Consider the following 12,478-nt stretch of genomic DNA (forward strand, 5'->3'; position numbering starts at 1 on the left):
ACTTAGATTGTAACTTGTCAATAAGAAAAAGTTATGTTCCATTAGGGTATTTCACATGGATACCCACATTGTAGCCACATAACAAAAGCAAAGATCAAAACCACCTTATGCTAACCCGGACCCAAACCGGCTCGAACCGCATGGTCACCACCAAACAAGGGAAGTAGCAGTCTCTCTCCAAACCCCATTACATACCAATCTTTTGTGTTTTTAAGATTATCAATTCATCACATAACTTTGAGCATGCAGGTTTTTTCTCAAATATCAAATTCCCAATTGTTTCTTTTTTATGTTTTAGGGTCCAACGTTCATGAGAATTGCCTCTCACCGGCTGGCTTACGATGATCCTCCTCCGCCGCCATGCTCTGAAGGAAGCTTCCTGCTCCTTCATTATAAGAAGATGTCCAAATGGATGGTTCTCTGTCCATCTGGTTAACCGGGTACGCCTGTTGCAACGGCATATAAGGCTCCCTCTCATATGTTAAACCGGAGAAAGAAACCCGCTCCCCCCTGCCTGATCCGAAGAAGAAGAAGCTGATCCTCTACTGGGCCTCCGTCCAGAGGGGAATACAGGCCCACGAGAGACTACAGGCGAATCAGGTTGTTGGTGTGACTGTGCAGTGGACTGTTGGTAATAGGCTTGAAGAGCTTGCGTTCTGTCTCTTGTCCGAGCGTTGCTTCCCGGAAAAGGCGGTGCCACCGAGCTCCCTGCTCTACCACTAGAACTGCAAAGACCACCACCAATATAAGGCTTTTAATAATTCCACTTTGAAGTCAAGACAGAGAAGATATGTTACCTGTGAGTTTGACCATGATATGATGGACGCATGAACTGCGGCGGTCTTGGTCCGTTGGCTCGGGAAGTCCTTGCAGCAGCTGGTGGCGGAGTGGGCTGAGTTGGACTGCCCACGTTTGGGGACAGAAAGGGAGAAGTGCTGTTGCGGTGGAGGTGGAGGGGAGGGATAATCCCAGCCGTGATAGTGTGGATCAACAGGGAAACCATAAGGAGCTGGGACTTCATTGGAAACCGATGAGCCGGTGTTCCAAGTGAAAGTTGAACTCTCTGAAACGCCTCCAGTGGAAGAGGAAGACGAATGAACCGGGCCAATGTAGGTTACGTATGGACATGGGTGACCTGCTGTTGGCGCTGCTGGTTCTGTAAAGTAGCCTTGCTGGCTGAAAAGATCGTGATCTGTACCATTGTGTCAAACTCAAATAGTCAATAAACCAAAATGCCAGAAACGATAAATAAACCAATATGACAATGTCTTACACGAACTCGGCGAAAATTCTCCATCACTACAAAGTTTTAAGAGAGATTCATTAGCAAACTAGTGTTAAATTACGCAATGATTATTTTGCAATTCGTGTACTACTCGAAAGAAGGAAGACGCGCTGAACTTCCAAATGGGCACCAGTGAACTCCAAAAGCCTGCAAAGATACATAAACACAGGCATTTTCGACAAGGAACTTAAACAATTAAAAGAATTAATCCTCACCATGGAAGGCAGAGGAGTAAGAAGTAAGAACTTTGGGAGGGATATGGGTTTACCACTTCGGAGTAGCCTCCGATATCAAAAAACTCATCTTCATGAAACCAATCCTCGACATTAAATTCAGGGTGTGAACGGCAACCGTTTGCGTAAAGCCACTGGCCTTTCTCTATTTTCCGACAGTTTGGGCACTGCATCACGCCCTTTGCGTTGAAAGCTGAGCCAATACAATCTAGAAAAAGGCAAACGAAACAGATGTGAAGTTAAATAACTTTAGCTGGAAAATACAATCTATAAGGAAACTAGACAAACTTATAAATTTTAAACACACAGGGATACTCCTATCTAGACATCCTCGTCAAACAGTGAAACATAGACTGAAGAAGTAAAGCCTCATATCAACTTTCAAGTTAACCATTCCCTGGTGAGCTAATAGATGCATCAAACAAGGAGGAGAGTTCAATAAAACAAACTTGGCATTTCTAATGAAACAGCCCTACTCAATGCTATCTGCATAGCCTCACCAAAAAAAAAAAATTTGACCAAATCATGATTTACATAACCATGAACAGAGTAGTTTCAAAGCTCACCAATGAACAGAGTAGTTTAAAACTTTATAACACACAGATAATCCTATCTATACATCCAAGATTGTCAAACAGTGAACAAAGACTACGAAGCAAAGAGACTCATATGAACTTTTCGAGTTAATCATTCCCTCGTAAAACAACACTAACGAAGAGAGCACATAATGCTAATTACGGCTGAAACACAATGTGGTGAGCTAGTAGATGCATCAAACAAGGAGGAGAGATCAATCACACAAACTTGGCATTAGTAATCAAAGAGTGATCATCAAGCCCTACTCGATGCTATATGCATAACCTCTCAACAAACAATTAGAGCAGGTAATGATTACATCAAGCATGAACCAATTAGTTTCAAAGCTCAATACCCACCAAAGCTCATAACAACCAAAAGGGTCAACATCTAGCCACAAACCAGAACGTAACAGAACAATAATTCACCAAACCGAATCAAACCAAATCATGATTACATAAACCATGAACAGAGTGGTTTCAAAGCTCAATATCCACCAAAGCTCATAACAACCAAAAGGGTCAACATCTAGCCACAAACCAGAACGTAACAGAACAATAATTCACCAAACCGAATCAAACCAAATCATGATTACATAAACCATGAACAGAGTGGTTTCAAAGCTCAATATCCACCAATGATCAACTACAACAAAAAGGGTCACATCACACAGACAATGGTAGCCACAAACCAGAACGTAACAGGATCATAATTCACCAAACCGAATCAAACCAAAAGGCAGATCTAGAAAATTCAAATTCAAAATTAAATGATTTTTTCAGACAAAACTCAAAACCGGAACATACCAAGATGAAACAGGTGGCCACATTGAAGATTAGCCCACGCTCGATCGCCGTCTTTAGCAACCGTATCGAGACAAATCGAACACGCAGCCGAGCCAAAGCCATCTCCTTCGTCGCGAGGATCTCCTCCATCAGCGGCACCACCTTCGTGGGCCAGATCAGTATCGCCGAAATTGAATTTGTTAAGCTTATTGCCTAAACCCATAACCAAAATCAAATCCAATCAAATCTCAAAACCTTTTTTTTTTCTCGAGAGCTCGAATCAATCACGACACAATTCAATTCACACCAAAAAAAAAAAAAAATTCTCCCTCCCCTCAATTCCTTAAGCTTTCAATTTGATTGATTTAAAACAGAATATGAATCTGTGAAGTCACAGCCAGAGACCCAGAAGAAGGAAAGCCAAAGAAAAAATTTGAAGTTTTTTTTTCTCTCTCGGGTTATGTTTTGTGTGAGGAAAGATTGAACGCTGTCCAAATATTCGAAACTTTTGGACGGCTCAGATTTATTCTGACGGATTTGTCTACTTGACATCACCTTCTTATTACCTATTTCCTTTTTTTCTCTCTTTTCTAATACCACCTTGGTAATTTAACATTCTATTTTTGGTATCAAATTTTAATTTTCATCATTTTTGTGTCTTTTAAGTTTAAATATGAATAAAATAATCATATCTGGATTTGTTTCTTATTCTATTTTGTAAATTAAATTTATTTGATTAAATTTAAATTACAATGATCACACAATAAAAACATTGATACAAAATATAGATGAATTTAAAACGAGAGTTAAGACATTGTTATTTTCCTGAGGTTTTACATTTTTGTTGTCTTACTTAAATTTGATAACACTATTTTCCTAAAAAGTTCAATTAAATTAAAAGATAGATTTAATTAAGAAAAATAATGTGTTTTTTTTTAACATTGGATAATTATATTTTCTTAGGAAAACTTGTTTTCAGAGAAATGATAGGCATAAATTATTAAGGAAGTGTACTGTTTCAATCTAGTACAACTGAAATAAACCAATCTAGTGGGCCAATTTCTACGGCCATCAATGATGTGTAGGCCTGGGCTGGATTCAGATATCCGGAAAATTTAGGGTACAGGATCCAGATCCGTCGGTTTTGTTAATTTAATATTTAGATCCAGATTTATGGTTTCTGGATACTTGAAATTCGGATATCCATCATGTGGATATTTGGATCCGAATCTGTTAAAACAATTTAAAATAAATATATTTTTATAAATGACATTTTTTAATAATACTTAAATCTAATATTTATTTAAGATTTATATATATATATATGGATAATATTTTAAAAATTAAAATATAATATTATAAGACTAATTTATGTATACATATTAATATATCAAATATAAATATCAATGAAATTTAAAATTTTAATATATTTTAAAAATACGGATCTAGATCTAAAAGTTAAGATATTCAGATTCGGATTCGGTTTTGACGGATCCAATATTTTACTATCTGATTCAGACACCTCAAATATCATATTTTCGGAATGGATCTCAAATTGGATCCGGATCCCGGATAATAATCTCAGGCCTAATGATGTGCATTTTGCTAGTCAAATATAATCAAACCTTAAAAAATATCATCAAACCTTTTAGTCAAGTTGCTTTTTCTAACTGGCGATTGAATGTGACAGCTTTGTGGGAGAAGGCGAGCATCTCCATCTCCACTCCATAACTTACTATAAAATGGAGTGGAAAATGAAGTAGTGAAGAAACAAAAAAGTGAGTACTCCATAAATAGAGAGATTTTTTATTTTTTGTTCATACTCCATTTTTTTGTTCATACTCCATTTCTCACTCCATTTGTGGAGTAAATTATGGAGTGGGGATGGAGATGTCTTAAACGATGAAGGGAGCTTAGTGTGAGCTTAATAGAAGGAGGGAGCCACTAATCCTACTTTTCTCGAAGGAGATTAAGTGTTGGTTATTTCTCTCTTTTCTTTTGTTTACTCTGCAAAGCTACAATATTTTTCTCCCATGAATTTTAAGATCGTTTGCAACTTTGCATTATGTTTTAATTTTTAACACATTAAATACTTGCATAATATACATACGCTGACACAGATTGACACAAACTGATAAGAATGTAAAAGATTTTTTCTGACAAACACAATTCAACAATAAAAAAATGGTACACCATATAAAATTCATTTTCTTGTCTCAGAAGAAAAGAAGATGAACACAACAAAATGTATTTCGATAATACATATCCTGATTTGAAAATATGAAAATATCCAAATAGGAATGCAACACTAGTTGAAAGATGAGAGCAAACAAAAATAGAGATTAGGCGTAGTAGTTCAAACTTGCTTTCTTCTTGGCCTGGACTTGGATGATACCTTCATTGAAGTCCTCATGGTTCACCTGACAACACATACCACGATAACAGAGAACCCCATGTTTATAAACCAGACAAAACTTTCATCATAAAGAAACGTAAAACCATGTATATTCTTACCTCTGTGGCATCACGGCGAAGAGCTAACATGCCAGCCTCTACACATACTGCTTTCAGTTGAGCGCCATTGAAATCATCTGTCGATCTTGCAAGCTCCTCAAAGTTGACGTCTGGGTGTACATTCATCTTCCTCGAGTGGATCTGTATTCATTCAGTTCGGGTTAGTTGAGTAATGTGAGCTAAGAGTCATGTTCATAAAATTTGAGAGACAAACCTGCAAGATTCTGGCTCTTGCTTCTTCTGTTGGATGTGGGAACTCAATCTTCCTGTCTAATCGACCAGAACGCATGAGCGCTGGGTCCAGAATATCTGCACGGTTAGTGGCTGCAATCACCTGAAATTATTGAAAGGTTAGACTGTTACTGCTGCTTTGTGGGGCGCTATATAGACAGAGTATGACTAGTTCCTACTTCCTAGAATAAAGAAAGACTCTCACCTTAATACGCTCATCGCTACTGAATCCATCAAGCTGATTAAGTAGCTCCAACATAGTCCTCTGCACTTCCCTGTCTCCACTTACTTCACTGCACTCCCAGCCAAAGAATATAGTCAGTGAGCTTGTAGAAGAACTGAATCAGAAAAAAGATTTATATACCTGTCAAAACGCTTGGTACCAATGGCATCGATTTCATCAATGAAGATGATGCATGGAGCTTTCTCTTTCGCTAGTTGAAAGGCATCACGGACAAGTTTTGCTCCGTCTCCAATAAACATCTGCACACATCCAGACACAAACACAATTTTGAAGCTCTGTGGATGACAGGCAAAGTGTATTGATTGTCACACTACAATATATTATTACTCATATATACCTGGACCAATTGAGGACCTGCCAATTTTAGGAAGGTGGCATTGGTCTGTGCTGCACAGGCACGTGCCATTAAAGTTTTACCAGTCCCTGGAGGGCCATATAAAAGCACTCCCTTCGGTGGACGAACACCCAGCTTCTCGAAACGCTCCTTGTGCGTCATGGGGAGCACAATTGCCTCTACAAGCTCTTGGATCTGTTTCCCAAAATTAACTCACTAAGATTCAATACGCAACACACAGAAGCAATTCAAGCAAAGCGAATAAACAAACCTGCTTCTCTAGTCCTCCAATGTCATTGTAATCTTCGGTAGGTTTCTCATCAACCTCCATGGCTTTAACCCTAGAGTCATACTCTGATGGCAAGGTGTCCAAAATCAAGTAACTGTCTTTATTCACTCCAACCAAATCACCAGGCTTCAGGCTATCGGGGTCCACCAGGCCAACAACTGGTAGAAAGATTGTCTGCAATGCAAAAGTATTTCCTCAGAGAATCTATAAAGAACGCACATGAGAGAACGGGTATTAAAAGTCTCACCTGTCGTGTAGAGGTTTTCAACACAACACACTTCCCCTTCCGTTGCGAGTCAAGGTCAATATTAGCACCGTCTTCCTCAGCATCGTCTTCAGGATTCATCTCCAATATCTTAATAACATAACAGTTGTACTTAAAACTCCAAGATCCTAAAAGCAAAACCAAGGAAATGACGATGTTGAGAGTAGTACCTCGACAATGTTGCCAACCAAGTAAGGAAGCTGCTTGTTGAGTTTAATCTTCTCTTGATTCTCCTTTATCTTCTCCTTGTAAGAATCACATTCAAGATTTGTTCTTTGCGCGTCTTCCTACATACACAGATCAGCACATATCAATTACCAATGAGCTAAAAATGCAAACTTTCGAGCTAATACTAATAAACCCCCAAGCAATTCAAAAAAACGGATTACAATCACTCAAAACCCTAAACCAGATAGTAGCAAGACCTTAATCGAATTCTTCTAAGGAACTGTTGAATTGAATCCAACATTCAGAAGCGCAATCAAGCGAAAGGTAGAGATCGATAGAGAGTGAAGGGATCGAACCTTGAGAATTCGAATCTCGTTGTCGAGGAGACGAGTAGCTCTAACGATGTCTTCGGTGGACATGGACGCGAGCTGATCCTCTTCGAAGCTTGACGTGTCTTCTACCATCGGAGTTGCCATCTCAATAGCCTTCTAATCGTCGGAGAGAGAGAGAGAGATCGCCGGAGGAGAGTTTGGGGAGGGGTTCTCAAGAGGCGATTATAGAGAAGAGAAGAGAAGACGAGAGAAAATAATTAAATATATTTTTTTTCTTTTAGGAAAACTTGTTTTTGAAGAAACGATAGGCGTAACCTTCTGAAGGAACCAGAGTGTTTTAATCTGGTACAACTGAAATAAACCAATTTTAACTGAATCGTCTGGTTTAGTTATACCGAATAATCTAGTACGATAAGAGTCCATGTACCCTTCTCTGCAGCGTTCACCACCGCGTCAAAGAAAAGAACAGAGCTATTGTACTTCTCAGAGCAGAAAGCAGCTGTTGGTACAGCAACTTGACCAGCCTTGAGAACAAAGGAAGCTGGTTCAGCTTCTTAGAGTGAGTTATTATTAATAACCAAACATATATAATTAAATATCAGTTGCCAAACTCTCAGTTTACTAATGGCAGGGTATCCAACAAAAGAACAATCACATCATGAATCCCAACGAAATTTATCAACTAGAAACAACCATACTTAAAAACTATAATAACTTGAAGGAAACTTAAGTTCCAAATATTCATCCTTAATATTAGCTTTAGCTTCAGCTTTTTTTTTTTTTGAATGTAAGGATTTATTGAAACCAAAAAAACGTCTGTAACTTTATACAGTGACTGCCTCTTTGTTTTAGAGTGTTCTGTGTTTTCAGAGTTTTTAAGAAAAAAAAACTGAGCAACAATGAAAAATCAGAGCTCAATCTCTATCTCAAAATTCTTCTCAAGCAGAACCACACCACCATGGCATTTCCATATCTTCTTCTACCTTCTTCCCTGAGAGTTCAGATTCATCTTCATCCTCATCCTCATCCTCATCCTCATCCTCATCCTCATCATCAGCTTCATCCTTTTCTTTACCGATGAGCCTGGATATCTGAAAAAATGAGGAATCAAGGGATGCATAAGAAAATCTCAAAATGTATGTTGGGCACAAACCAATGCTAAAGTGACCAGAATAAAAGAATCTGAAGAATACCTCCTTGTATCCTTCAGAAACACGGGCGTTCCTCAGACAGGCTTCGTTGAGATATTCGGTACACTTCTTTGTAGGTTTTGTGATTCGAACATTCTCAACCATTTCTGAGAGATAAATAATGATTTTGACCCCAAATCAGTTAAGAAAGAACCACACAAACAAAAAACAATAAAAGTTATAGATCAATTTGAAATAAATAAACATTACGCCAGATCATGTAGCTAGTAAATCCAAAAAAGAGTGCTAGGCCAGGTGCGCTAAAGCCACGTATTACAACTGGGTTCTGCAATGTTCGGAACAGACATATTGATCAAACATAATAAAAACAAAAGAGAGTTCATGTCGGAATAATTAATTACCCCAGGAATAGGATTAGAAACATAATAAAAACAGAAGAGAGTTCATGTCGGAATAATTACATCAGGAGTACGATTCACCATTCCTTTAGCTCCTGGAGAAAAGGGACGCTTCAGCTTCTTTTGATTGATCAACATACATTAAAAAAAAAAAAACCTCACTCCAGTAGATACATCTGAGGAAAGGAATAGATAACTACCATTGTTAAAACTATGTCGCCCAAATGGTTTCCTCGGCGATAAGACTGCAAACCAAAAATTATATGTTTTTTCACTGATTGAACAGTAGAATTCAAACGTAACAAAACAATAAAAGTTACAAATTGCCTAGACAGTTCTTTGTTAATGGTACACATACTCTTGCATTCCATCATTTTCGATCATAGGATAAACTAAGCATAGACATTTCGGATATTGATTGGGTTCGGTTTATTTTGGTTTTCAATCTAGAAATATAGGTTTGATTTAGATGTTTAAGAAATTTGATTCAGTTTGGGTTCGGTTATTTTAGTTTTCGATTTAATTTAGGTGACAAAGTTAACTGTTAATATCCAAAATGATTTTAGGTATAATTCGGTTCCAGTTTTTTGATTAATTCATGTTAAAATGTTACAAAATTCAAGTTTCTGATTAAATATGAAAAATTAGATTTTCAGATAAAAGTATCAAATAATTTAGATAATTTTTGATATTTCGAATAAAAATATTTGAGTTAATTTGGTTTATCCTATAACAAACACAATAAAGATTTTTATACGATACTCGAAACATAAAAGTATACATTTTTTTGGTATTATACTCGAACGAATATTCAAAGAAAACATAAAAACGAAGAAACGAAAGAACCAGAAACCAGGGACCAGTCGCTAACCAATATCCGGTTCACATCAAACCAAACAACACACTACAAACCACTCAAATCAAGTGGAGATGAAACTCCAACGGCTTAGTCTCAGTCTTCTCGTCCCCAAAGATCTTTGAGATCCTCTCTGTTGGAACCAAAGGCATGTAGGATGAGACCCTGTACCCTTTCTCGGCAGCCATCACCACCGTATCATTGTACTTCTCAGAGCAGAAAGCAGCTGTCGGTACAGCGACCTGAGCCAGCCTCGGGGGAACAGAGGAAGCTGGTTCAGCTTCTTCCAAGCCGAAACTGCGCACTGCTCCGCTTTCGGCTCGTAGCTTGCGTACAACTCCTTAGCTGCAGGCTCGTACTTGGTGTATACGGATTTAGCCACCCCAGAAGCGGTTTCCACAACGCCAGCACGTCGAACCTCAGTGGCTAAAGCACGAGCCACGATGGGAGCTATCTGAGCAGCTGAGATGGCTTGTGCAGAGACTTGTTTGACCGCGGGTGGGACGCGGCGGGTGGCAAGCTCACTCACGGACATGTCAACCTGCAAGGGCCGGTTCAACCTTGTTAGGCGTCATTGCGCAAACAATTTATTTTTACCTAATAATTATTATTTTTAAAAATAAATTTAACAAATTTATTTGATTTTTTGTGGAGTATCGTAATTAAATATTTATATATTACATTTTATAAGACCATTTAAATTTTAATATATATGTTTTTTAATAAAAACGACAATATGGAAGTGGGCCCCTATGCTCAGCTCAACGACTCTGCCACGTCATCATTCCTCTGTTTTCCGTATCAGAAGAATATATAAAAAACCAGCAAAATTTAAAACTAGGGTTTACCTTCTGGTCCATGTATTTAAGGACCTCGACGGGGACGTCGTGGTACTTGTGGTAGACAGGACCGACCACAGTCTTGACAGCTCCTTCAACGGATTCAAACCCTGGTTTCAAAGGACCAGACTTGTCCTGGCCTTTGCGTAAATGAGAGCAAAGCGAAGCAATGCTTCAACAGCAGCAGCTTGCACGAACTCCGAATACTTCAACCTCTCTTTCTCCTCCTTTGTCTGAAATTTTCACATAATGTAATTAACCAACAGAGATTAGGTTTCACAATTAAATTCGTTAATCCTAATCTTCTCCACATGCATGATAATTAATATGAACTACGATCCATAACAATCAAATCCTAGAAAAGATGAACCAGATATTTGAGACGAGAATCGATAATTAAGACGTTCAGATTAATGATTACCATATCTAGTTTCGGCTGATTGATATCGGTTTGTGCCATGATCGTTCGTATGAAGAGACGACGATTCTTCTTAGAGAGATTTTTTTAAGTTGAATTTGACGAACAAAACAATGTGATGGTGATGAGGAATTAGCGTGCTTTTAGGTTTGTTTATATAACATGGTTTTGGCACGTGTGAATGCTGTAGACTACGCGTGCACGCGTTTGTTCGGTTCGTAACCATCCATGTCCTATGGGCGGGCGTTGACGACGTGTGGGTTAAGTAACATATAAGCTAAGAAAAGAAAATTGTAAACTGTTTTATATTTGCCGAAAAATGGATTATATAAATCAAAAATTTATTAAAAGAAGAAGATTCTACATGTGTATAATAGATCATAAATTACATAATCGTAACGTGTAGGATTTTCTTTTTCATAACCGCACATGTTTATAATGTGCATTAAAACAAAGTTGTATTGCTTTCTCTACAATGACTAAGAAAAATGTTACTGAAGAGCATGCAAGTATACATGAAATGTTACTGAAGAGCATGTTAGTAGATACAAAAATAAACCACTAGATAAAATTATAAAACGAGGACAATACATATATACTAAAAAAAAAAAAAAAAGAATACATATATACTAAGCTTTGAAACCATCCGATCTTTAATGAGATTTTTGTGAATTTAAAATAGATATTATGTCTCAGTCAATTTAGAGAAACAGATCAGACTTTGTTTTGTAAACATATTGATGAACCATCAATCCTAAAATATGGAAGCATCATTAAGATGTAGATAACAAATACATATATGAATGTGTTGAGCTACTTACTATAAGAAATGCGTTGTTCCATTTTTTCTGACCCGTCCTCTCCGACATATGTATAGTAGTGTACTTGAGGTTTTTGGTTTGCATGATAGAGTAACGGGTCGCTTCACACAGGTTACCTGCTTGTTTCTGTCGGGGGTGTGTGTATCTCAGTAATAACCTACCAGTCCAAAAAAACTATATCATGCTGTTTCACTGTTCAGAAATGTAATCTTCGGTATATTTAACTCTGTTTGTGATTGCGACAACAAGTAATAAAGTGAAAAAACGGATTTAGGACGTCACACGAACTCTAAAACACGAGATAACGACTTGATTAAGGGATCAAACGAAGTCCATAATATGGATAAAAGGCCCAATAGAACATACACCGATTATTTACGCATGTTCGTGAGTGGTTGTTATTCACTTTTTTGTGTTGCTAGGAAGAATGTATCAATCAAAAATAACAAGGTGTAGGTTTTACAATTGTATTAACAAACTGTTTAACATATATACTTGTCCTATGACAAAAAGATTGAAAATATAGAAGCAACATCAATGGGTGATACGTATGCACCAAGCACCATAGGGGTTATTAACATCGCCAACGTAGAATATGAGCAAAAGACTAAAACATGACTCAAACAAAAACCCCAGTCCAACAAAATATCTCGATAAATTTTTTTAGAATGTATGTTTATATTGTGTGTACTTGACATTTGCATGCCAAATTGCTAATTACGCATATTTTCATGTGTTA

The 12,478-nt window shown here is 37.5% G+C and overlaps 2 protein-coding genes and 2 pseudogenes across 2 annotated transcripts; all 4 read right to left on the bottom strand.

Moving 5' to 3' along the window:
• Window positions 1-299: 299 nt before the first annotated feature.
• On the bottom strand, window positions 300-3,380 carry LOC125594314 (annotated as a pseudogene).
• A 1,634-nt stretch (window positions 3,381-5,014) lies between these two features.
• Window positions 5,015-7,522, bottom strand: LOC106382215 (26S proteasome regulatory subunit 6A homolog). Its single transcript, XM_048770573.1, has 10 exons — window positions 7,281-7,522; window positions 6,927-7,043; window positions 6,739-6,846; window positions 6,474-6,665; window positions 6,206-6,397; window positions 5,989-6,107; window positions 5,830-5,917; window positions 5,608-5,727; window positions 5,394-5,534; window positions 5,015-5,299 (listed from the first exon to the last, which is right to left on the bottom strand). The coding sequence occupies exons 1-10, from the start codon at window positions 7,398-7,400 to the stop codon at window positions 5,222-5,224; spliced, it is 1,275 nt and encodes a 424-aa protein (XP_048626530.1). The 5' UTR covers window positions 7,401-7,522; the 3' UTR covers window positions 5,015-5,221.
• Window positions 7,523-7,972: 450 nt separating this feature from the next.
• On the bottom strand, window positions 7,973-8,724 carry LOC125594313 (acidic leucine-rich nuclear phosphoprotein 32 family member B-like). Its single transcript, XM_048770572.1, has 2 exons — window positions 8,450-8,724; window positions 7,973-8,347 (listed from the first exon to the last, which is right to left on the bottom strand). Exons 1-2 carry the CDS (start codon window positions 8,549-8,551, stop codon window positions 8,195-8,197), a joined length of 255 nt encoding a protein of 84 aa, XP_048626529.1. The 5' UTR covers window positions 8,552-8,724; the 3' UTR covers window positions 7,973-8,194.
• Window positions 8,725-9,720: 996 nt separating this feature from the next.
• Window positions 9,721-11,058, bottom strand: LOC125594312 (annotated as a pseudogene).
• Window positions 11,059-12,478: the final 1,420 nt, after the last annotated feature.

This window comes from Brassica napus, assembly GCF_020379485.1.
Source record: "Brassica napus cultivar Da-Ae chromosome A5 unlocalized genomic scaffold, Da-Ae chrA05_Random_41, whole genome shotgun sequence".
In the NCBI taxonomy this organism is placed as follows: domain Eukaryota; kingdom Viridiplantae; phylum Streptophyta; class Magnoliopsida; order Brassicales; family Brassicaceae; genus Brassica; species Brassica napus.